The 25,423-nt window shown below is 48.5% G+C and overlaps 1 protein-coding gene across 27 annotated transcripts in view; it reads right to left on the reverse strand.

Moving 5' to 3' along the window:
• Positions 1-25,423, reverse strand: part of CEP164 (centrosomal protein 164) — a 63,032-nt gene that overhangs the window by 28,152 nt on the left and 9,457 nt on the right. For 13 of the 27 annotated variants that reach the window (XM_036104469.2, XM_078058943.1, XM_078058940.1 and 10 more), the window contains exons 3-8: positions 24,262-24,373; positions 16,337-16,541; positions 12,390-14,060; positions 9,217-9,372; positions 8,669-8,803; positions 6,710-6,787 (exon numbers count right to left, since the gene is read on the reverse strand). In XM_036104469.2, the coding sequence (XP_035960362.2) occupies positions 6,710-6,787; positions 8,669-8,803; positions 9,217-9,372; positions 12,390-14,060; positions 16,337-16,541; positions 24,262-24,373 (2,357 nt within the window). Of the gene's footprint in view, positions 1-6,709; positions 6,788-8,668; positions 8,804-9,216; positions 9,373-9,530; positions 9,679-12,389; positions 14,061-16,336; positions 16,542-24,261; positions 24,374-25,423 lie in introns of those variants that run through there. The other 14 variants (XM_078058950.1, XM_036104471.2, XM_078058946.1 and 11 more) reach the window with 6 other exon arrangements.

A 25,423-nucleotide genomic window follows, 5' to 3' on the forward strand; every position in this document is an offset into this window, starting at 1 on the left:
GAAATGGCTATGAAGGATAAAGGGGTTGGGAGACCTTCGGAACACAGGTCTGACCTGTGACGGGGGAGCAGGATGGGGGTGGCTGAAACAGGCAAAGCCTCAGGCCTCCGCCTGGTTCTGAAAAAGTCTTGGCCTGCACTGCAGAGTCCCACGTCTGCCAGAAATGGTCCTGCTCCCAGGCCCGTTGTTCTCTGCGGACAAGCACAGCCCTGGAGCCAAGCTGGATCAAAGGTGCCGCAGCTTGAGGCTGTTATTGCTAGGGGTCCCCTCGGCAGCGTCTCTCAATAGGAGCACCCTGTCTAGCTGCCTGGTTCTCATGTACAAACCCCACTTTAAAGACTAGAAAAACCTTGAAAGCCAGCCAAAGTAACAAAAGAAACCCCTTCCTCGAAATATAGCCAGCGCTCTCTCCTGGGTTCAGAGAAGCCTTCCTCCCAGAAAACATCACTTGGGCTGCTGATGTGAACGACTTCTGAGCAGGGACTTTTGACACTTCCAGGTTCCTCACCCTGGAGACTCACGCAAGGAGCCTGGTGACTGGAGTCCAGAGGTCCCCGCAGACGCTCTGAACACAGCATTCATCCATGCTGTTTGTTAAAGGATCTATTGAACCCAAAGACGCGCCCATCCGCCTACTGACCAGCCAACCCAAACTTTCCAAGGATGGTGAAGAGAGGCAGGAAAGCAGAGCAGTTCAGAGCTCAGCTTCAGAGACAGACTACTTAGGTTCAAATCCCCACCCTTACAGGGACCTGAGGCCCATTATTTAACTTCTCTGTGCCTCAGTTTCTTCCTCTAAAATATGGGGACACAGGAGGACCTATCTCACTGGGTCTGGGGAGAGATTAAATGAGTTAACACTAAGTGAGCTAGAGAACAGAGAACAGTGCCCGGCGGACCCTAAGTGTCCCATAAATGTTCCACTAATGTTTTACTGTGAGACACACGTGGTCATTCCCCGGATGCCTTCTACGTGCCAAGCACTGCCCTGGGGACCCATACAGGAACAAGACATAGATCCTGCCCTGAGTATGGAGAAGAGTGAAATGCCCCAGGCAGCCCTGGTTATGAGCCTCTGCTGCCCAAAGCAAAGGGCACTGGACACAGTGGTGATACTGTCCCGGCCCCAGGCCCAGGGAGAAAAGCAGGCAGTGAAAGAGAGAAGGGGAGGCTTCCCTCATGCCTTGGCAGCTCGAAGGCAGGGTACCCTCCAGTGCTGCCCATCTTCCCAACATCTGTAGCCTGCGGCTTTGGGAGAAATCCGCCGTGACCACTGAGCTAAGAGAAAGGGGGGAGGTGAGCCCCTCCTCCTCCAAAGCGGGAGGAGCAAAGTGAGGCCAGGCCTGCTCATCCCAATCCTCGTGACAGTGGCCAGCACGCAGCTGGGGTGCACTACCCGGTCTGAGGGGCTCCACGGACCCCCAGGGGGTGGGAGTTTCTCAGGGTGACGGAGGGGTGTCTGGCAGAGCCAATCCACCCGTGTCGTGCTCATCTCATGAAGAGAAAAGAGCAACAGACCTTGCATTAGGGGACAGAGGAGGGTCAGATCACCAACAGCCACGGCCTTCAAGATAAAGTCCACATCTGCTCACATGGCCCAGAGCCTTTCCCGCCCAGCCCTGCCTGCTTCACAAGGGTCCCGGGCAGCCACAGCCCGCACGCGTCCTCCCGCCTGTGGATGAACCTGGTGCCATTTCACTACCTGGCCGTGCATGTTCTTTTATTTATTTTTTCCTTATTTCACTTTATTTAGCCAACAGTCACACTCTGAGCCCCACCAAGTTGCTCCTCCAGCCTCACCCGAGGGTCTGCTGAGGGAAGAAGCTCAGAGGGCGACCCGGAAGGCCCGGGCTCCCCAGTCTGCCTCCTCTTCCACCAACACACGCCGCACAGCACAGCACAAAATCACTGCTTGTATCCGCAGGCACCCCCCAAGGTTGCTGGGGGGCCCTCCAGTGTTCAAGAGCCGCCTGCCAGGGCCCAGCTCCAGGCAGACTGCCCCTTGCTCCTGAGATGCCATGCACATTCTACACACACACACACACACACACACACACACACGATCTACCCGGACAAACTCCCACTGGCCCTCACAGTATCACGTCTTCCAGGAAGCCCTCCCTGACCCCCGGGGCAGCTGTCCTGAGATGAGCCTTCCGGTCCCGTCACAACAACTACTATAACACCACTGCTGATTTCCCCTGTTTCCCTCACCAGGTCAGCTCCCTGCCATCCTCAGTGCCTAGTTTCTGGCACATAAATGCACAGCAAATACTTGTTGATTGAATTTTTTAAAATGAGTGTGTCGTGTGGGCCTAGGAGCTCCGACTTTGTAAAATGGAGATGAACTATTCATTTCACAGGATAACAAAGGGTTTAGACTATTTGTCACAGTGCTTATTAAATGGAAAATGCTAAACAAATGTTAACTGTGAATATTCAAGACAAGGGAAAAACAAGTAACCTTCCAAAAGTCAGAGGACTGCAGATGCAGGAAGAGACCCCCATTCCTAGGCATGAGAGGAAGCAGTCAGGCGACAAGAACGTTAGGCCAACTCTGTGCCATTCTCACGCTTAAATTCTTCAAAAGAAGATTTTCCCATGATGGAGCTTATCCTCTTCTGTCTACCTGAACATTAAGATATTAAAATATGGCTACTATAAAGGAGTTTGCCTTCTCTGAGCCCGTGTCAACAAAGTGCAACAACTCAACAGCCAGAGGTAGGTCCTGCGGGTTGGGAGAGCGGAGGGAGATGAGACATTTATTGCAGGTGGCGCACAGTGCCTGACTGAGAGTATCGGGGAGAATGCATCCGACTCCGTACCCCTCTCCCTTCACGTGGCCCTGCTCTTCATCACAGCGCAAGCCGAGGCCTGCCCAGGATGCACCGCAGGCCCCGGTGTACCGTCTCCTGCTTTGGTGTTCTGGGCGGGGGGCTGGGGGGGGACACAGGCCAGGGTGGGGGCCACACCCTCGGCACCACTTTGCTCTCCGCTCATCCGTGCTCAGACTCCTTCTATCTCCTCCTGTCACAGCCCCAGGCCCCTGAGTATCTCAAGGCAAATATCTGCTGCCTTTTTAAAAACAACCTTGTCATCTGCATGAGGAAGGCGGTGCCGGTAAGAGCATTTCATGAATATTTAACATACCCCCAAAAGCTACGAGGTCTCCAACGCTGCAGTTCCCTCCTTCCTAGAGCACAAAGGCGGGCTTGGGAGGGAGAGAGTGGAGGATGGGGGAGTAGAGCCCCCCAAGCCAGCCATCAGTCAGGTTATTCACCACGTCTCCTTCCCACCCAGTTGGTCTCAATTCTTTGCACTGCCTGTTGTTAGCGCTTCCCAACCACACTGACATCATCCTGTGATTTCTAAGCCCAGCTGCCTCCCTCTCCTTTGAGCCGAGGATGGGTTCTCACCAGCTCCACCAGGCCACACGCTGCCTGCTCACCCACCCTGCTGCCTCCCATCCTCACTCACACCCATTCTCAGTGTCTGGTCCGTGAATCATCCTCTTTGATTCTATAATTGACAAAAAATGGGTTTACACTGAAGGCAGGAGAGGGGAGGAGAGGAGAGGAGAGGGTGAGAGAGAGAGAGGGAGAGGGAGAGAGAGAGTGAGAGCGAGAAAGAGAGGCATTCCTGCCATCCTACTGCCCTCTCATGGAATCACGAGCAAAGTGACTGGACAGCACAGAGACAGGGTAGAACACACCAGAGCAGGAGCCCTCCATCTAGGGCCGCCCAGGATGCCCAGGAACGGGAAGAAATGGGTAGCTCAAAGGATCCAAGCTCTATAAACACGGACAAAAACCATTTTCAAAGGGTGCGGTCCAAGCAGAGGCAGCTTTGTCTATCCTGAAACCCCTGTTCATCCTCAACACTGACCTTCCACACCAGGAAAAGCCCTCCTAGTTCCTACCTGGGGTTCGAACGCAGGAACCCAACACTCCCTGTGGCAAAAAAGAATGAGATCTGCTGGGATGCTAGAGACAGGGGTGGGAGGTGTATTTAACACCTCCCATTCCAGACATTTCCCCCCATCACACTGGGTTGTCTATTTTTATTAAAGAGGTTATAAAAAAAAATATGTTTAAAAGCTCCCACTCCCCCAGAGAAACATAGAATCGTCAGAAGGGAAGCTTCTGGAAATCCATGACATGTCAAAGAAGATCCCTTTTTTGTTGACATTTGTAATCCATTATGAAGTAAAAATTAACAAGTTCAAAGTCAAAGTGCATCATGATTGATCCACAGTGGGATCCTCAATCGGCCAGAGGACAGCAGGGACCAAACAATCTTCCCAGGGCCTGGAACAGCCAAGGGAAGGAAACAGTAGAACACAGAGCACAACACAACCTGCAGGGATTCCCCTCCTTGTCCCAGAGGGGCTCACTCTCCTGGTTCTCTCAGCCGCTCAGCAAAACATACCCACATCCTTCCTATGCTCCAGGCATGGGACAGTGCTGGCCATATACACATGAATCTCTACTCCCAATTTGCTCAGTCTCATGGAGAAACTTTCTCCTTTCTCTGAGAGCCAGTTAAGTCCTCTTGATGCCCCATTCCTGCTCATGGTCATCCTTCTCGGCTCCAAACCTGAGCTGCTGATCACATCGGTAGTATGAGGCCTTCATGGCCGATGAGAAGAAACAAAGTTGTCATTTCAGGGAACCAAACACACTGAAGGCTTTGAATGGAATGCAAAGAGACCAGGCCCCACTCACAAGTTTCAAAGTGGACACGGATCAGGCTGATGATAAAGATGGGACACTCGGGAACACAGTGTCACATTTCACAGCAAGTGTTGAAGTCACAATCAAAACGTATCTGATTGGGCACTGCCAAAAATGTGGACAGTCTCTGGGGTAAAAATGGGGACATAGTTCTGAGAAGAAGTATAACAATAAAACAGAGTCTGCCCTATGGCTAGAGCTGGACCACCCAGGAAGACCCAGCTACCACTCCGGGCCTGTGGGCCAGCATCTACAACCTCCACCCGCCAAGACGTTAACCCTGGCTCTTGAGGTGAGCTGAAGACCAAGAAGTACGAGTCAGAAACAATAAGAGCACGATAAGGGATAATAAGAACACAGTAAGAGATAATAAGGAAACAAATTTAAATCCACGATACAGGCACTGTTGCTTTACTGGTCAGCTTTGCGATCCTTCTAATAAAACGTGAGTGATCAGTTTCATTTGAAAGTGTTGCAAGTATGTGAAAGAATTTTATATATTAGACTTATGAAAAGCTTAATTCAGCTTGCAATCAATATCTCGAAATTTGGGGAAATCTGAGCTGCTGACGTCATGATTTACTGGTTGTATGAATACCGTGGGAATACTGAGGGAAATCTTAATTGCTAAAAACGAATAAATTGGACATTAGACAAAGGGCATACTATAAAACCACACTGGGGGGTTGTAGGTATTATAACACCATGATGAGTTCTGGGTTTTGTTTGTTGTAAAGAACTTTCCGGTGGCGATGGAGGACAGACCGGGGGACAGAGATTAGAAGTGACAGGACTACTGTGGGGAGAGTCTGGAAGCTATTCCCATCCGCAGTCTGCACTTCTCAGGCCCTGCGCCTTTGCTCAAGCTGTTCGCTTGCCCAAAATATCCTTTACACCCCCATGTCTAAAACTTACCTACTCTTTAAGAGCCAGGTCAAATGTCATCTCTTCCAAGATTTTCCTGATCTCCAGGCAACTCACGTCCTTCCCCTCAGATCTCCCCTAGGCCCGGCACCTGTACCAGCAAGAGCTCTCTGCACACGCCGCCCTGCTTTATGGCTGCCTAGACAGTCAACACCACAGTGAGCACTCACTAAACGCCAAGGACCTGCTGTCCTTTCTCTCTCTCCAGCTGCAAACTCCATGAGGCCAGCCCAACCCATCTTACCAACCTCTGTGTCTCCACAGAGCCCAGCACAGTGGCCAACGTTCGACAACTGTGAAGACTCTGGATGTCACACCTCTGTTCAAAACCTCCAATGGCCCCCAGTGCCTGGGGACCCCAGGGCAAACTCCTCAGCTGGCACTTAGGGCCTCCGTGATGCAGCCCAAGCTACCCCCACAGACCGTCTCCCACTCGTCTCCCACAGGCACTCTGTCTGCACTCCAGCCAAAGGCGACACCCTCACCTTCCCCAGCCTCGCCCTGCACCCTCTGCCTCTGCCCGTGCAGGGCCCTGGATGTGGGCTTCTCTCTCCCCACTCACCTCTGCCCGGCCAGTCCTGCCCACCATCCTTCCTGGCTCACCTCACGTGGCAGTTTCTCAACAAAGCCCTGCCTGGTCGATCCACGGAGCTTGGAGACCCCAGATCCTCCTCTCCGTGGTGCTCCGTCTCATCTCCCTCACAGTTTCACTGCCTTCTACTCTGTTTTCTGGGAATGGAAGCCTCTCTTCTGTGAGGCTGCAAACCCTCAGGGGGCAATAATCCCATCTAATTTAGGCTTGCAGGACCTACAGCCCCCAGCAAAGTGCCTCACATGGCAACATTCAACCACTGGTGGTTATCTGGCAAATGCGTGGATGAATGGATTCCTATTCCCCTTTGTGCTTCCCCAAACTCCAAAAATCCCATCTAGACAGCACTGAGACAAGACAGTTCTCTTTCCAAATCTGCATCCCCCAAGGAGAAAAGCTTAGGAAGGACGGAGGGACAGACCAGGCGGAGGCATTTGCCTGCAGGGCTTCAGACTCTTACCTCATACTCAAAGTCACCCCCCAGTGCCCCAATATCCAGGTGCAGGTTCTTAAGAAGCTCACTTGAGCTGCGGACACTCTGAAAACAAACATGATTACAGGTGGTAAGTCAAGGAAATGGGTCAGCCCAGGGTGAGAGCCAAGAAGCTCCTTGTTGGTTACACTGTCTGGGTCAGGTCTAGAAAATACATGGATTGCGCAAGAAGTGAAGCTGTGGGCTGGAAAATCATTTTACTTATTTTTAAAGGAGCAGAGTTGGCCAAAAGGTGGAAACAACCCAAGTGTCCATCAACAGACGAACGGCTAGACAAAATGTGGTCTGTTCATACAATGGATTATTCGGCCATGCGTGCTACAACATGACGCTCCCTGAAAACATGCTATGTAAAAGCAAGCAGATATAAAATGGCAAATATTGTATGATTCCACTTATATGAAATATCCAGAAGAGGCAAATTCAAAAACAGAACATAGGGGCGCCTGGGTGGCTCAGTCGTTAAGCGTCTGCCTTCAGCTCCAGTCATGATCCCAGTGTCCTGGGATCGAGCCTCACATCGGGCTCCCTGCTCTGCGGGAAGCCTGCTTCTCCCTCTCCCACTCCCCCTGCTTGTGTTCCTGCTCTCGCTATCTCTCTCTCTGTCAAATAAATAAATAAAATCTTTAAAAAAAAAAAGACAGAACATAGAACAGAAGAGACCACAGACTAGGGAGAGGAGAGGGCTTGGGGGAGTTACTCTTTTTTTTTTTATTTTATTATGTTATGTTAATCACCATACATTACATCATTAGTTTTTGATGTAGTGTTCCATGATTCATTGTTTGCGTATAACACCCAAGTGCTCTTTAATACCCATCACCAGGCTAACCCATCCCCCCACCCCCTCCCCTCTAGAACCCTCAGTTTGTTTCTCAGAGTCCATAGTCTCTCATGGTTTGTCTCCCCCTCCGATTTCCCCCATTTTTCCCTTCTTGCTATCTTTTTTTTTTTTTTTTTTAACATATAATGTTGGTGGAAATGCAAGCTGGCGCAACCACTCTGGGAAACAGTATGGAGGTTCCTCAGAAAGTTGAAAATAGAGCTACCCTATGACCCAGCAATTGCACTACTGGGTATTTACCCCAAAGATACAAATGTAGGGATCCGAAGGGGTACGTGCACCCTGATGTTTATAGCAGCAATGTCCACAACAGCCAAACTATGGAAAGAGCCAAGATGTCCATCAACAAATGAATGGATAAAGAAGATGTGGTGTGTGTGTGTGTATATATATATATACATATATATATATATATATGTATATACACAATGGAATATTATGCAGCCCTCAAAAGGAATGAAATCTTGCCATTTGCAATGACGTGGATAGAATTGGAGGGTATTATGCTGAGTGAAATAAGTCAATCAGAGAAAGACATGTATCATATGATCTCACTGATATGAGGAATTCTTAATCTCAGGAACAAACTGAGGGTTGCTGGAGTGGTGGGGGGTGGGAGGGATGGGGTGTACCTCATTAATGGGTACAGAGTTTCTGTTTGGGATTGCGAGCAAGTTCTGGAGACGGAGAGTGGTGATGACTGTCTAACATTGTAAAGGTAATTAGGGCCACTGAATTGCACGCTTAAAAGTGGTTACAATGGTAACTTGCACGTGATATATATTTGACTACAATAAATTCTTTTTTAAATAGCACAAAGGGGGCGCCTGGGTGGGTCAGTTGGTTAGGCGACTGCCTTCGACTCAGGTCATGATCCTGGAGTCCCGGGATCGAGTCCCGCATCGGGCTCCCTGCTCGGCAGGGAGTCTGCTTCTCCCTCTGACCCTCCTCCCTCTCATGCTCTCTGTCTCTCATTCTCTCTCTCTCAAATAAATAAATAAAATCTTTAAAAAAAATAATAATAAAATAAATAAATAAATAGCACAAAGGGTTTCCAAGGCAGAAAGAGGATTCATCATTACCTGGTTGTCACTCTCCACCTCATCCTCCTCGTTGGTCTCCTCCCCTAAAGCCAAGAGGCTGAGAGCATTCTTGTCCTCATGGATGGAGCCCAAGAGACCCTTTGTATAAGCAGAAGTCTTGAGACCCTGTGAAGGCTCCAAAGCAGAGAAGGAAAGTCAAGGGGCGTGCTAAGGACCTGCAGAATGTTCTCCCCACTCTTTTTGTATGTCTCCCAGCACAAGTCGGCCAAGCCCAGGAAGCTGACCCCAGCAACCCCAGCTCACATGGATCCCTTCCTGACTCTGACTGCCCCAGCTGTAAGGACTGGGAAATGAGCACTGCAATCCCTCCCCCTCCCCCCCGCCCTGGTGGGTCTATCCTCTGCAGCCCAGAGTCCACGTCTAGCATCACACAAGTGTGATTTGCCTTCCCAGCTTCCCAATTTGCCCATGAACTCTGAGGACTCGGCCCATGCCCTCTCTTTCTTATCTATGGGCCACCGTTCCTACCATGGCGCACAGAGACCCCAGGGTCACTAAATACACTGAATGCGAGAGAAACCATTTACCAGCATGAGTTCTCCAAGCGGACCAGACTCCACTGAGCTCCCTAGGCTCACACTTTGCGATCCACGAAGAGCGGAGGCCGGGGCATCCACAAGGCCTCTCAAGGGAGCCAGGCCCCCAGGAGGGACATGGACTGGGGCTAATGAGGAGCCGAGGGCCTGGACAACACAAAACATCTTGTTACAAACCCAAGAAACCACATGGCTCTCAGAGTGCCAGAGACAGATATAAAAATAAAACATCTAAATCCTGCCCGCTCAAATTTAAACCACCTCCGTTCAGAGGCTGCTAATGAAACACAACATCCAGAAATTACCATTGTGCCAACTGTGTGAGAAATCACAGGCTGGCTTGCTGATTCTCCTAACTCCGCTGCTGGTGCACAGCGAATGGTTTGCTCACATCTGGCAGATACCGCAGCGGGTTCTGCTCCCCTTTCAGAAGCCACATAGGAAGTGGGGGGACAGGGGGAGGGCAGAGACAAAAGCCTCATCTACCAGAATGAGAAGTCTCAATAGAAGAAGTTTAAAACTGATGAACCAAGAAAAAGCAGTCTAAGCATATTATTTACAAATGTGGAAGTACACAGCAGAAGAAAGCAGTTGCCTCTGGGGAGGGGTACACACACCAGAGAACTGTATTTCGTTATACGCCTTTTGGTACTATTTGACTTTGTTCAATATGGGCATGTATTACTTTAATTAAAATACATATCAACTATGAAAAAAATACATGGGGGCGCCCAGGTGGCTCAGTTAGTTAAGCGTCTGCCTTCGGCTCAGGTCATGATCCCGGGGTCCTGGGATCAAGCTCTGCGTTGGGGTTCGGGCTCAGTGGGGAATCTGTTTCTCCCTCTCCGTCGGGCCCTCTCCACTGCTCATGCTCTCTCTCTCCCTCTTTCCTCTCTCAAATAAGTAAATAAAATCTTTTAAAAAAATATACATGAATGACAAAAGAACTCTCCTTCCCCTCTTCCACTGACAAGGAAGGTAGCTGAATGAAGCCTTGCTCAAAGGACTGACCAGTTTCCCTGTCCTCACGCCAGCCAGATGAAGGCTTCTGGCTAGGGAGGATGGGAAAAACCACCTGGGAGTCAGAGTTTGCAAGACCTCAGCTCATTCACAGAATCCTGTACTCAGTTTACTCGTCTGCAAGACAGAGATGATGGGTGTCTTGCCACTTAAGGTCTGTTGGGAAGTTCAAAAGAGACAATGAACGTGAGGAGCACATGAGAGTGGTTCAGGGCTACCCAACGTGGAATGGCCATTAGAGGGATTCACATTCCTATAGATCGGGCTGAGCAGCAGGGGCAAGGAGAGCATTCTGGGGACAATTTACAAAAAGCTCTTTAAAATTCATTGCTCAAACTTAAAATGTATAAAACAACACAAAACCACTCCTCTCTAATCCCAAGGGGACTGAAGAGAGAAAGGGGAACCCGGAGGAGGTCAGGCTGAGAACATGCAGGTGGCCCATCATCTCCTCCACAACCTGGGCTGGGGGCCCAGACCATCGGGCAGGTTCTGACCAGGGCCCCTTCCTGCATGGGAAGGGCAGCAGATGCTCATCTGAAAGGGGGATAAGAACCACTCCCGAGCTTTTAAACTCCCAAAGCACTGCCTAACCATCTGGCCTGCTGTAGAGTACTTCCGGTGGGCAGAAACAATCAGACTGGCCCACATAACCCAGCATCAGGTGCTAGGCTCAGCCCTTACATGCCATCTCTCCTGTTCTCACGACAACCCGGGCCAGAGTCCCTACAAATGGAGATGGTGGAGATGAAGACCTCTACTCACAGTCACAGGGCCATCTGGGGGGCGGGGCAGGGGGGGGAGCACAAACACGGGACTGGACCCAGGGCAATCTCCAAACCAGTACTTTACACCACCTCTTGGTTGTGGCCAAAAAGGAGCCCAGGAAAGCTTCTCTGAAGTAAACTGGGAGCAAACGGGTCTGCTCCTCTTGACTTCAGCCCTCCCAACCAGCCCCAGTCTATCAGCAACCAAAATTCCTCCCACACTATTTACAGAAAAGTACAGACTCCTCACGTGGCTAATTTGCGGGCGTGCCGGGGGCTTGAGGGAGGGAGACAGGCATGCTGAGAGCTCCGTTCTCCCAGGCCTTTACCAAATCAGTGGTTGGCAGGGAAATAACACATCCCTGGCTCCTAGCTGGTCATCTTCTAGAGCTGGCCATTAACTCTATGGGCTGTGCATGGTCTTGTCCTTCAGGGGGGGTAAACTTGCTGCCATTGGACTAATTAAAACTTTCAGGATCATCTGCCGCTTATCCGGTATTTATTGTGCTACCGTAGTTATTAAAGCTAACAGAGAACCAGGACACTCCAGCAATTAGAAACCAGAGGGAACAACTGGGTAAAGCCACAACTGGGTGACAGCAGAAGAATAGCTGGGGAAATTCAGATTGACCCCCGAGGTCTCTGCTCCAACTTGACTTCTTCTGAATGAAGAATATGGTGTGACTCGTTAAAGGGACAAAGGGTCAGAATGACAGGGAAAGCACAATCCAATGTCAAATCCCTGCAGTGGAGGAAGTAAAGGTACAAACAAGGTCTGAACAAGCCTGACGCAGGGTAGTCACGTGGTTCCTGGGACCCCCGCCCTGGGAAGCAAGGAGCAGAAGCAGCTCACCGGATGGTAGAGAGATTCTGGGCTCCAGCACCCTGCCCCCCACCCCCTGCCGTGACTGTATTAACTTTCCAGTTCTGTGTGATTCCAAGAAGGGACTAAATTGAGAGCTTGTGAGGAGGGTGTCCACTTGGGAAGCCTCTGTCCATAATCAGCTGATGGGAAAGGCTTCCCAAATCCTGGGAAGGTACCAAATCCTGCCTGAGTGCCAGGATCGGCGCCACCTTGCTCACCTTCAAAACTGATCATCTGCCAAGCCTGTGACCCACCCGTGAACTAAGTCAGCTCCAGGGAAGGGAAGGCTAGATCCCCTCAGCCACTGTCCAGCAGGTGACGGGTACAAGAAACACGAAATATACGTCAGCCCACAAGACGGCCAGCCTGGGTAGTTAAGGGATCAGTGGTTACCAGGGGAGAGCAAACAATAGGAAAGCAGGCCTGATGGCTGAGTAAAGACGTCAGCTCAACCTGCTCCCTCCCTGCCAAGTTCACGGAGGCCCACAGGCCATACTTGCTAGGAAGCCTACCTGGTTGAGAAGCTGCATCTTGCCTGGCTCTGCAGCAAGCCCTCTGCTGGAACTCAGCTCGATTAGCCCCTGCCTGAGGGGGCTGCTGCTTGGCTGGAAACAGGCTTGCTGAGACACCTCCTGCCCAGCAGGGGCAAGAGCCACCTCCTGAGGATGCTCCAGCATCTCTCGCCCCCAAGCCAGAAACCGTGAGTCCCTCTCCATGGCTCTGACGGCCTCGTGCGCACCCTCACTAGGCATCCCGGAAGACTCGGCCGCCATGCAGCACACCACGCCGGCGGTACCTTTACATGGCGTCTCCTGCATGCTCTCGGGCAGCCCCAGGACCTCCAGCCGCCTGGAGATCTTGACCATCTGCAGGATGTGCTGGTAGAATCTCTGATCTTCAGAGTAGTCTTCACTCTCTGACTGCTCATCGTCAGAGCTCTGCATGTGGGACAACTGGAGTCCCAGGAAGGGGCTGGAGCGCTGCTCTCTGGCTCCGGGACCTGACTGACCCCCCACGCCCTGCTCAGACCCCGGAGAGCTCTGCACGTCCCAAGGGAAGTGGTTCACCTCACCCAGGATCTGAGAGCCAAGGCAAGAAGCTAGGCTGCTGCTTTCCAAGTCAGGCTCAGACCCACTAGGCCTCCTGTCTTCTTCAGGGGGCTCTAGAAACCCGGGGGGTTGTCTCTCCTCACCGGCAGGGGAGCATCCAGGGGCACTCCCTGAAGGGCCATTCTGGGCCAGCTCTGATGCCAGAGGATCAGGCGGCATTAGGAAGAGCTCCTGAGGCGGGTCTTTAGCTATGGCCCCTGGAATCTTGGGGTCATCGGGTCCTGCCTCCTGGCAGCTCCCGGGGGTGTCCTTGTTGACAAGCTTGGAGACCTGTCCCATCCACAGTCCCGGGGGCTCTTTCCTCCTCTTCCCCTTGCCCACGCTCCCACCTTCCCCAGACATGCCCTGCCGGCTCAGGCCGTCGGCTGGGCCGCCATCTAACAAGAGCAGCCGGCTCTTCCTGGTAGGCTGCATGTGGTCAGAGGAACACAGGGACCGGGAATGGTCCTCCTCAGGGGACGGTGAGGGAATGGGGCTCTGGCTCTTGTCTCCCCCGGGGCCAGTGGAGCCCCGTTTGGACATGTGGTGGTCATGCTGCTCCCCTTTTAGCTGTAGGCCGGTGATGGTTTCAGAAAGCTTTGAGTGGACAGAGGCCTGGCTCCTGTCTTCCAGCACATCCTGTCCATTCTGGAGGGGCCTGGTGTTCTCAGGGCCCAGAGCGCTAAGCTTCTGCTGTCTGGTCCTCAGTTCCAGCTCTTCTATTTCAGGGTCTGAAAACCCCAGGTAGATTTTCTCTGTCGGCTTCTGGGGTTTCCCCAGACCCTGCTGATCACCCAATTCTGTCCTGCACTGGGCTGGGGCCCTGCCTAAGATTTTCTCCACGTCAGCAAAGATCTGGTGGTTGCGAGAAGCTTGGCCTTTGGAGAGTGGCTGTAGCTTGCTGGGCAGGGTGCCCAGGAGAGGCCAGGGGGTGTCACCCAGCACGCAGGGGCTCCTCCCTTTCTTAAAGGAGCCCTCACTTCTAGCCTGCACCTCTTGGTCTGGGTCCAGATCAGCAAGCCCAGGTGCTGGGAGAGGGGATGGGCCACGGAGAAGGGAGGAAGAAGGCAGAAGTCCCTGCTCGGGCTGTGTTTCCTAGATGGGTACATAAACATGCAGAGAAAACGAAGACAAAGCACTTCTGATTTATACTTGCTACCTCAGCCCTTGGCAAGCCCTTAGCAGAAATCCACCCTCCATTTAAAGGAAAACACAAACCAAGAGGGGAAAAAAAAAAAGCTAAAAACTCCCTTGGGCTTCATTGTTTTCTGGGCCCTAGTTTCCCTATCTATAAAGAGGAAGCTAGACTAGATCAATGGTTTACCCCCCTGCTTCACGGAACCTGCCGGTTGGTTCCACAGGGTACCCCAGAGGCCACTGTAGCGTACAGGTAATGGGGAAGGGGCGTCACCAGGACCTACTCCCCAAGGTTCACTTTTTCTTGATACACTGGACCTCCACGGAGGAATTGACTGGAAGACAGGGCTTCACCAATCACAAAGGTCTGAATCACCAACCAGATATCCCTAAGGTATCATCAGGCTCTCAGTTCTGTGACTGGTGAGTTTCATAAAATCCACCTGCCTTACCAAAGACCACCAGAAATTGTCTAAGAAGGGAGAGAAGGGAAACACGGCCAGTGAGCTGAGCCCTGGGAATTCCATCTAGGTCTTCCAGCAGAGACGTGAGTTGGTACTGCTCAAGAGAGGTCCACACCAGTCAGAGAATCTTGGGTCTCAAAGAAACCCTAAAAGATAGACCTCATCCTGCAAACATTCACACTAAGCTCCAGCCGGCCTATGCATGCACACCACCAGAGAGCCCAAGCCACATGAGCCCAGGTCACCCACCTGGCTCAGGCCTGCCCTCTGGACAAACCCAGGTCTGAGGCACTATCCTGAGCCCTGAGATCCAGACTGGCAGCCCAGGGCTATCCAATCATCCTCAGCTCCTGAAACCACAAAGGAATCCTTTTTAACAGGGAGCTCCAAGCACTTGCTCACACACCCAGAACTCTGTCACCCAACCCTCTACCCCAGAACCCTCGCCTCGTTCCCTCTCTCACCTAGTCATGCCAGAGTCTGCCCAGACTGATTATCATTTAAAGTGGTCCTGGGCTAATGAAAAGCCCATTATCCATCTTTGGCCTTTCAAACACGTAACATCAGAAAATTCAACCGATTTGGAAATTACCCGTCCTCTTTTCTCTCTCTGGAGGGATGGGCTTGTTATCTTATTTCTTGGGATCATGAGTAGCAATACATGGGGGGGGGGGGGTGCACAGGGAGGAAGGAGGGAAGAGTATCTGTAGAACTTGGAAATGCTGAAAAAGACAAATTCACCAGCAACCATCCAATGGCAGAACTGATGCCTTGGGGAAGGAAGGAAGATGGACAAAACCTTCACTGAGAAGCAAGCACTAAGCATGGCAGGAAACAGACCACAGACAGCAAGCAAATCAACTGGACAAATGAGAGGGTTGAAAAGATATTCTCAATGCTCCCCACCTGGCTGGCCTGGGTTCCTATGGGGCCTCCTTCTCCTCAACGTGCCCCGCCTGCCCCACACCTGCCCCACGCCTGCCCCACGCCTGCCCCACGCCTGCCCCACGCCTGCCCCACGCCTGCCCCCCATCTGGGTGAAGAATCCCTGGGCCTCACGTCAGGGTGGCTCCAAGTCTTTGCTTCTCTACCTATAAACTCAGGGCCATAACTCTGTCTCTGAAGTTCAGACACACTGGAGGGACAAATAAAACAATAGGCGCTTTCAACTCAGAGTAAAAAAAGCTACCCGAGACCAAGGTAATCACGCTGCTGTCAAATTTCAATTATGCACCACTAACCGAGGACGCCGGCAAAAAAGACAATCCACAGGAGCAGATAAAGCCCAGAGCTTTTCTCGTTGGATTTGGAAGGCACTGGCGTTCTGACAACTGAATTAGGGCTACATCTGACATCTAGGAATTTGCACCACACTGGGAAGGCCTGGCTCAGAAAGGAGAGGGAAGACACTCCGCTCATCTGAGTTCTCCGTCAAGTGCCCCCGGCCCCCCACTCTCCAGAGGGGCAGATGACCCCACTTCCTGGACTGCTGCAAAGCACCATGCTCAGCAGACTGCTCTCGCTCACTAATCCTACTACATAGCATGTGCTTCCCAAGGGGGATAAAAGGAATTGTTTAGAGGCAGTAAGAATTTCTAGAAGCTAAAAGGAAAATTTGCCAGACAGGCAGAATGAAGGTGATGTACTATGAAGAAATCACTGTATTATTGGTGCTGTTCTTAACTTCCCAGCTGGAAACACCTAGAGGTTTCGAACATCCCCTGAGGTCTCAGCCCTGGCCTCTCTGGGAGCTGGCAGCCACGAACTCACCAGCGGACTTTTGGGGGTCTCTTTGTCCTTCTTGTCTTTCTTTTCCTTTTTCTTTTTCTTGTCTTTCTTCTTAATGGTTCCAGGAGCTGACAGCTTCCCCCGCTCTTGGATCACCAAGTTCCGATAGTGCTCATCACATGGATGGTCCCACATGGACTGCCCGTTGGCAAAGTTGAAATAGTAAATATCACCTGTGATATCCTGGCTGTGGAGAGCAGAGGTCAGGAGTTAGTCCCTGCTCAGGCCCACAGCTACTTAGGGGAAAAAAGAAAGATGGAGAAGAAGGAAGAACGGCATGAGAGGGGCAGGAGAGAGAAGAGGGGAGGACAGGAGGACACGGGGAGGATTAACACAGAATGGAAGGGTACCGTGTGGCTAAGACAGGAGTTAACTTAGATAGGAACAAAGGATTGGGATACCTAAGGACTTCTCTAGAAGAAGACGTATAACCATTGGGGTTCCTGGGAATTCATGCTAGACTGGAGTAGGAATAAATTTGGTTTTAGATGGATAAGTACAGACGCGATGGGATCTTGGAGATATATTCTAGGCTCGAACTTGCTTAATATTTTTATAAATGGTGTAAGGAAGAAGAGGCATTGTGAAAACCCTGGTTTTGCAGAAGACCCTGAACTCACAAGAGGTGACAATCCAAGCCAGTGGGGATCAACAACAGAAGAAAATAACGTAGGGGCGCCTGGGTGGCGCAGTCGGTTGAGCATCTGACTCTTGACTTCGGCTCAAGTCATGATCTCAGGGTCATGGAGACTGCTTAAGATTCTCTCTCTCCCTCTGCCCACCCCCCCACATTCTTTCAAAAAGAAGAAAAAGAAAATAATGTAAAAGGTGCATTTCAAGAATCTGTGTTTCAGGGCTGCCTGGGTGGCTCAGTCGGTTGGGCAGCTGCCTTCAGCTCATATCATGGTCCCAGGGTCCTGGGATCGAGCCCCGCATCGGGCTCCCTGCTCGGCGGGGAGCCTGCTTCTCCCTCTCCCTACTGCTCCACCTACTTGTGCTCTCTGTCAAATAAATAAAATCTCAAAAAAAAAAAAGGATCTATTAATAATCCATTGGGACAGCTATTAGAAAAACAAAAAACAAACCACACATTCACAATAGCAATATAAAAAGACACAATACCCAGGAATAAATCCAAAGTGTGCAAAATCTTTATAAAGCTTTACTGAAAAGTCAGGAAAAAGGAAAAAAGAAAAAGCATTTGGCGAGACAGTCCATGTTCCTGAATAGAAAGACTCAGTCTGGGGGAGCCTGACTGGCTCAGTTGGCAGAGCACACAATTCTCGATCTTGGGGTTCTGAGTTCAAGCCCCACAATGGGTTGCAGAGACCACTTTAAAAAAAAAAAAGTCTATAAACATGCTGATAATCTTCAAATTAATGTATAAATCCAATACAATCCCAGTAGAATCCCAATCAGGCTCCTTATAAAACTTGACAAGCTCAACTCAATTCCAATAAAAGAGAAAGCATGCAGAAATAAGCAGGAAAAATATCAGGAATGAAAGACAAAAAGATAACAAATGACAGATAAGCAACATGAGAAGATGCACAACATCAGTGACCATCAGGGAAAGTGAGAATTACAAGCGCAGCGAGATATCGCTTCACACCCACTAGCATGGCTGCTACCAAACAAGCAGGAAAGAACAGGTGTTGGCGAGGATGCGGAGACGCCGGACCCTTGTGCACTGCTGGTGGGGACGGAAGGGGGTGCAGCCACCATGAAAAACAGTATGGCGGCTCCCTAAAAATTAAAAAATAGAACTACCATATGACCCAGCAATTCCACCCAAAAGAACTGAAAGCAGGGATGCGAGCAGATATTTGTACGCCCATGTTCACAGCAGCATTACTCAAAATAGCAGAAGGGTGCAAACAGCCCAAATGTCCACTGACAAACAAATGAATAAACAAAATGCAGCACAGACATACAACGAGAATTTTATTCCACCTTGAAAAGGAATGAGGTGCTGACATGGGCGACAGCGTGGATGAAGCCCGCAGACACGAGACTACGTAAAATAAGCCAGACACAAAAGGACCAATACTGTGGGTATACGATCTAGAATAGGTTAATAAACAGACGGAAAGTAGGTCAGAGGTTACCCGGAGCTGGGGGAGGGGAGAGTGGGCACAGACTTTCAGTTTAGGAAGCTGAAAAAGTTCTGGAACTGGGTGGTGGGGATGCTTGCACAACACTGTGAATGTTACTTCATGCCACTGAACTATCTAAAAATGGTTACAACAGGACATTTTATGTTATGTATGTTTTACCTGGAAAAAGAAAACTTTAAAAAAATGTATAATTTCAGTGTGATAAAAGAAAGAGTAAAGAAATTAAAAGACAGGAGAATGGAAGAAAATAATAGAAACAGTAGTATAAGATTAATACACAGAAAAATCAGAGTTTCACCTTCTCCAAAATAAAAAAAATAAGCGTCCCAGCAGACAAAATGGCAAAGGGTATAAATAAGCAAATGGCCAACAGATGGCCAGCTCAACTCAATGAACAATTTGAGAAATGCAAATTCAAACAATCAGGTATAATCTCCTGTCCCTGGATTGACAATTTTTTTGTACTGATCATTTTGGGGGGGTTAACAGTGTTTTAACTGATAATATTTTTAAATGAACCATATCTACTGTTATTGGAGGGATGGTTAAACTGCAATGGAAAGTAATTTGGGATTAACTAACAATATTTAAATTTTGCATGTCTTTTAACACATTGATTCAAATTCTAAAATTTTTTTCTCTAGACACACATACAAAATCTCAGGCAACATGCTTAACCAAACTGAAGGAAACATCTGACCTCTCCTCACCTGGTGCCAAATTCTCAGCGGCCAGAAACAGAAAGAAAACGTGAAGCCTGATTAGTACGTGTGAGAAGTGACAGGTCAAGGCTGGTGTCTGACCTGGATAGAGACCCTTCAAACCTGGGTTTTAATGCCAAGTGACAGACTGAGAAGATGGCCTTAGGCCTTCACGAATCTGGAAACTAGGAATGAGACCCTTGCATATTGCTGGGCCCGTAAAGCTGCTCATTCCATTAATAGAAGAACCTAGTGGAGCGAGGAAGCATGTCACCCAATCCAGGTCTAGGCAGGCAAAATCAAATTCCATGAAAAATTAAAACCCCAAGACACATGTAGACATAGAGTCCAAATTGTGGTAAGAAAATCCCAAATCGGAAAATTAATGTAAAAATTTAGTCCTAACGCCCACTGAAAAAATCCTTGGCACAAGCTATCGTAAAGCCACTCAACAACCTAGGAATAAAACACAGAAAATAACTCTATAGAAGATGGATTCACAAAACTCACAATAAATAATTAACGAGCCCCATGGGAAGACAGTTCACGGTAAAAGGGAATCAGCACCAGTGAAGAGAAGCATTAGTAAACTTGGCATAGCAGAATAATCAAAAGAAGACTAAAATTAACTACATCTAAAATTACTGTAGGGATAAAAAGAGTAGAATCCATAATGAAAGAACAGAACTCTAAAAAAAAAAAAAACAAAACAAAAACCAGACATACTGAAAAGAACATAAGAGAACTTGTGGGAATTTGAAGAATCATTAAATTAGGGGAGGAAAGGGGGATGAAGAGAGACAGGAGTCCTCAAAGAAAGAAAGCACCCAAATCCTAAACTGAGGAAATAAAAATAAATACATACCTGATACACTGCAGGGACATTACAGGACTCCAAAGATAAAAATAAAATTATAAAAACAACCAGAGGGGGGAAAGATTTACTACCCACAAAGGAACAACAAATGAGACTAAGAAAATAGGTCTTATTAAGGAAAACCAGAAGATCATGGTACATAATATTGGCCAAGGGCTGGTCAAATTCAACAGACAATTCTGTACTCAACTAAACTGTTATTCAGATTGAGACCAGACAAAAGTGCCTAGGGATACAGGAAGACATAAACATACCTAGCATGCTTGATATAATGGGTATTTATAGAACCCTATATTGGAAAATGAGATACATTCTTATCGAGAACACCTAGAACATTTACATAAACAGAATCACTTTCTGAGCCAGAAAAGAGGTCTCAACTTGTAACAAAAAATGAATAAATAAAATTGGTAATCGGTAATAAAAAAAATACCCAAACTCTACCTACCTCATCCCCTTCAAACTATTATTTTAGGGGGCGCCTGGGTGGCTCAGATGGTTGAGCATCTGCCTTTGGCTCAGGTCATGATCCCGGGGTCCTGGGATCAGGCCCCGCATCGGGCTCTTGGCTCGGCAGGGAGCCTGCTTCTCCCTCTGCCTGCCGCTCCCCCTGCTCATGTTCTCTCTCTCTGTGTCTCTCTCTCAAATGAATAAATAAAATCTTTCTTTAAAAAAAAAAAAAAAAAAAACTATTATTTTAGAACAAAGATACTTAACAAAATTTTAGAAAATCAAATCTGATAATATATGATCATGACCAGGTGGACTTTATCCCAGGAATGTAAGGTCAGTTTAACATTTGAAAATCAATCAATATCATTGACCATATTAAGACCGAAATAGAAAAAACCCACATGATCCTATCAATCAATAGATGCAGAAAAAACATTTGGTAAAATCCAATATCCTTTCTGATTTAGACTCTCAGCAAGCCAGGAATAGAAGGGAACTTCCTCACCCTGACAAAGGGCATTTACAAAAACCTACAGCTAACATCATATTCAATCCCTTAAGATCAGGAACAAAGCAAAAATGTCCATTGTCACCACTTCTATTATTGGAGGTTCTAGTCAGTGCAGTAAGGAAAGAAATAAAAATAAAAGGCATCCAGATTGGAAAGGAAGAAGTAAAAATGTCTTTTTCACAAAAGACGTGATCACGTATGTAGGAAATCCTATGTAATCTACAAAAATATTAGAAATGACATACATGGGGCACCTGGGTGGCTCAGTCGGTTGAGCGTCAGACTCTTGATTTTGGCTCAGGTCATGATCTTGGGGTCATGGGATTAAACCCCCCACCCCGCTTTGGGCTCCATGCTCACCGGGGAGTCTGTTCTTTCCTTCTCCCTCTCCCTCCCCCCACTCCCCCAGCTCACCTGTGCACCCAAGAGCACTCTCTCTCTCAAATAAAATAAATAAATAAATCTTAAAAGAAAAAAAAGAACTGACACGTGAGTTTAGCAAGGCTGCCAGCTACAATATCAATATACAAAAACCAATTTTATTTCTATATAAAAGCAATAGGAAACTGAAATTTTAAAATATACCATTTACAGAAACATCAAAAATATGCACTACTTAGGAATAAATCTAACAAAATATGGGCAAGACATGTACACTAAAAACTATAAAACATTTCTTAAAGAACCACCTAAATAAATGGAGACAGACCCTGCTCAGGGGTTGAAAGACTCCATATAATTTTAGAGGTCAATTCTCCCTAAATTGATTTATAGATTCAGTGCAATTCCAATCAAAATCTTTTTTTTTTTTTTTTTTTAAAGATTTTTTTATTTATTTATTTGACAGAGAGAGACACAGCGAGAGAGGAAATACAAGCAGGGGGAGCGGGAGAGGGAGAAGCAGGCTTCCCGCGGAGCAGGGAGCCCGATGCGGGGCTCGATCCCAGGACCCTGGGATCATGACCTGAGCCGAAGGCAGACACTTAACGACTGAGCCACCCAGGCGCCCCTCCAATCAAAATCTTAACAGGATTTTTTTTTTTGGTAGAAAATGACAAGCTGATTCTAAAATTCATATGGAAATGCAGAGGACCTACAATACAACTCTGAAAATGGAGAACAAAGCTGGAGGATTTACCGTAAATGATTTCAAGACATAGTAAAACTACAGTAATCAAGACAGTACTTACAGTATTGGTGTTAAGGTAGACAAACAGATCAGTGGAAGAGAGCAGAGAAACCAGAAGTAGACCCACACATAGTGTCAATTTGGAAAAAAATCTAAACACCCTTCAATATAAGAGTGGTTAAATAAATCGGGATTTTTAAAAATTATGGCACATCTATATATGGAAAAGTGTGTAGCTGTTAAAAGGCTAAGGTGAACCACACAATGACAGAGAAGAGCAACAATGTATGTAGGACATACTTATGTGTAACAAACAAAACCATGTGTGTGGGGTGGGGTGTGTTTTCAAGGCCAGGACGGAATTCACCAATTAACAGTAGTTACTCTTGCAATTGAAAGGGTAGAAGATGGCATGTTCCATTAAATTTTAATGACTTATGGTATTTTAAAAATTGCGAAAGAGTTCATGCTCCCTCACAGGCTGAGGGAGCGCCGGCCACCACTAGCAGGACCGTGAAGGCGGCCAGCACGAAGCATGGCACATGGCTGGCCCATAACCAATGACGGTTTCCTTCCTTCCACCCACCACTTTACTTTTTACAAACACTGCAGCTATTTATTTATTAGGTGTGTGTACATTAAGGTATTACTATACTGATTATATTTCTCATGTGGTTTCTCATTAGAAAAAAGGATCCAAAAGCAAAACAGCACACATATGTATAAACTTAAAAACAAAGACAGAGAAGATAGAAATTAATCGGTGAGGCAAACATCGGGGCGCCTGAGGGGCTCAGTCAGGTAAGCATCTGACTCTTGGTTTCGGCTCAGGTCATGATCTCATGGGTCGTGGGATCGAGCCCCCAAAGCAGGCTCCGTGCTGGGCATGGAGTCTGCTTGAAGATTCTCTCCCTCTGCCCCTCCCCATACATGTACTCTCCCTCGCTCTCTCTGAAATAAATAAATAAATCTTTGAAAAAAATAGATAAGGCAAATGTGGGTATCAGGGCAGATACTGGAAACAAAACAGAAACCACTATCCTATGAACTTATCCTACAAACACAACTGTGCATCCTCAGCACCGGGAATACTGTGCACAGTGCTGACGGATTTCTAATAAGAAAGATGTCATGAAACTGGAGGAGATCCAAGGAAACGCAGCTGAAAAGATCAAGAGAACAGGGAGCCCGCCACGTGAGGAGAAGCTAAAAGGATTACGTACGATTCTTCGGCAGGGATGATAAGGCCACAGTTGCAGTCATTTTGAAGCTTGGCCAACACATCGAATGGTATGGATAAGAACAGAATAATTACACCTTGCTCACAAAACCGTACAAGACCAGCAGAAGGGAAGACCCCAGAAGACACCTGGGCACTAGCTGGGGACAAGGGCAGGCAAATGGCCAGCTGCAGTAGGAAGTAAACTCAGCACACACTTTAAGAGGCAAGCTGGCACGCGGAGCGCCTGTGACAAGGAGGAGAACAGAGCAGGCATGCAGAACGGAGAACACGCATCACCGTCCCCGAGAGTGGGACAGGATGAGGTCTTCAGGCGGGGATGTGCTGGCAACAGCTGCCAAGACCCCGTTAGCCTCCTCACCATCAACCTGGTTTCCTGACAAGCTGAGTGAGTCCACTCCTCACCATCCAGAGAACTCAGAACGAAACTGAAAATATGAACAAATCCATGACTCAAAGTCAGGGACAGTTTGCCAAGGGAGACAGAATCCCTGCCAGTCTGTGTGGCCCCACTACAATCCCTCTTAGCACCAGGATCCACCGTGGACATGCTGAGGGGCTCTCAATATTGTCACTCTCAGAAGCAGTCTGCAAAGAATAACAATGACACTTCCCCAGGGTGTCGAAAACAGATGCTGGTGTTGTGGGACCTGACCCAAGGCAGCAGCTCCTGGGACCCTGGACCAGCAAGTCGGCCTAAGCTCAGACCCAAAGCATCAGGCAGCGCAACGGAGGAATGGCCCCCATTGTCCCCAACTGCTGTCCCCAACTCTATGCAGGACAGGCTTCGAAAGGTGGCAAATGAAAGCTGACCTCCAGTGCCAGGCTCCCTGTGCCCGTGAGAGGCGAAGCCAGCAGGCCGCATGCGTGCCAACTTACCAGGGCTTCCACTCCACAGGTAGTGGGGCCACAATGCCCTCCCGCGCCAGCCACATCAGCTCCGGTTCCTTGATGGGATCAATACCAATCTCTCTGGCGAATTCAAGAATTTCTGCAAGAAGAGGCAGGAGGATGAGAAAGGAAGAAAGTTGGGGATGTGGATGGAAACAAGAAAAAAAATCACAATCAACCTTGTGCAATAATAAGAAATATACATGTTGGTCTCTGCCCCCAGTTCCTATTACTATTTAGCCTTTGACTCCAGTTCCTGAACCAGAGCTCCGAAAGCCCCTGGAACTTCCTGAGTAACAGAAGCATCTTTTCTTCCAATGAGGTGACTCTGGGCGGGCTCCTGGATGGGGGCTGGTCCCCAAAGAGACCAAGCCATGATTAAACCTTGGAACTTATAGCGGCACCTGGCTGGCTTAGCCGGTAGAGCATGCACCTCTTGATCTCGGGGTTGTGAGTTCAAGCCCCACTCTGGGTGTAGAAATTACTTAAAAATAAAATCTTGGAAAAAAGGGGGGAGGAGCCCACCTGGGTGGCTCAGTCAGTTAAGCATCTGCCTTGGGCTCAGGTCATGATCCACGGGGTCCTGGGATTGAGCCCTGTGTCAGCCCTGCTCAGCAGGGAACCGACTTCTCCCTCTGCCCCTCCCCCTGCTCGTATGCTTGTGATAAATAAATAAATAAATAAATAAATAAATAAATAAATAAATATCAACCTTAAAAAAAATAGAAGACGATGCTTGGAACTTTCAGCCTCACTCCCATCCTCTGGAGTGGGGAGAGGGGCTGGAAAAGGAGTTAATGATCAATTATGACTTGATGAAGAAGCTTCCATAAAAATCTCTAAACTATGGGGCTCAGAAAGCCTCTGGGTTGGTGAACACAACCACGTGCCAGGGGGATATCGCATCTCGAGTCCACAGAGACAGAAGCTCCTGCACTTGGGACCCTCTCAGACGTCACCCTAAGTATCTCTTCACCTGGCTATTCATCTGTATCTGTTATGATATCCTTTATTATATAATAAACTGGCAAATAGAAGTTTTAAGTGTTTCCCTGAGTTCTGTGGCCTGTTCTAGCAAATTATCTAACCCAAGGAGGGGAGCATGGGACTCTGGTGTCTAGCTTGTTGGTCAGAAGTACCAGGGACAGGG

The sequence above is a fragment of the Halichoerus grypus genome, chromosome 11, assembly GCF_964656455.1.
Source record: "Halichoerus grypus chromosome 11, mHalGry1.hap1.1, whole genome shotgun sequence".
NCBI classification, from domain to species: Eukaryota; Metazoa; Chordata; class Mammalia; order Carnivora; family Phocidae; genus Halichoerus; species Halichoerus grypus.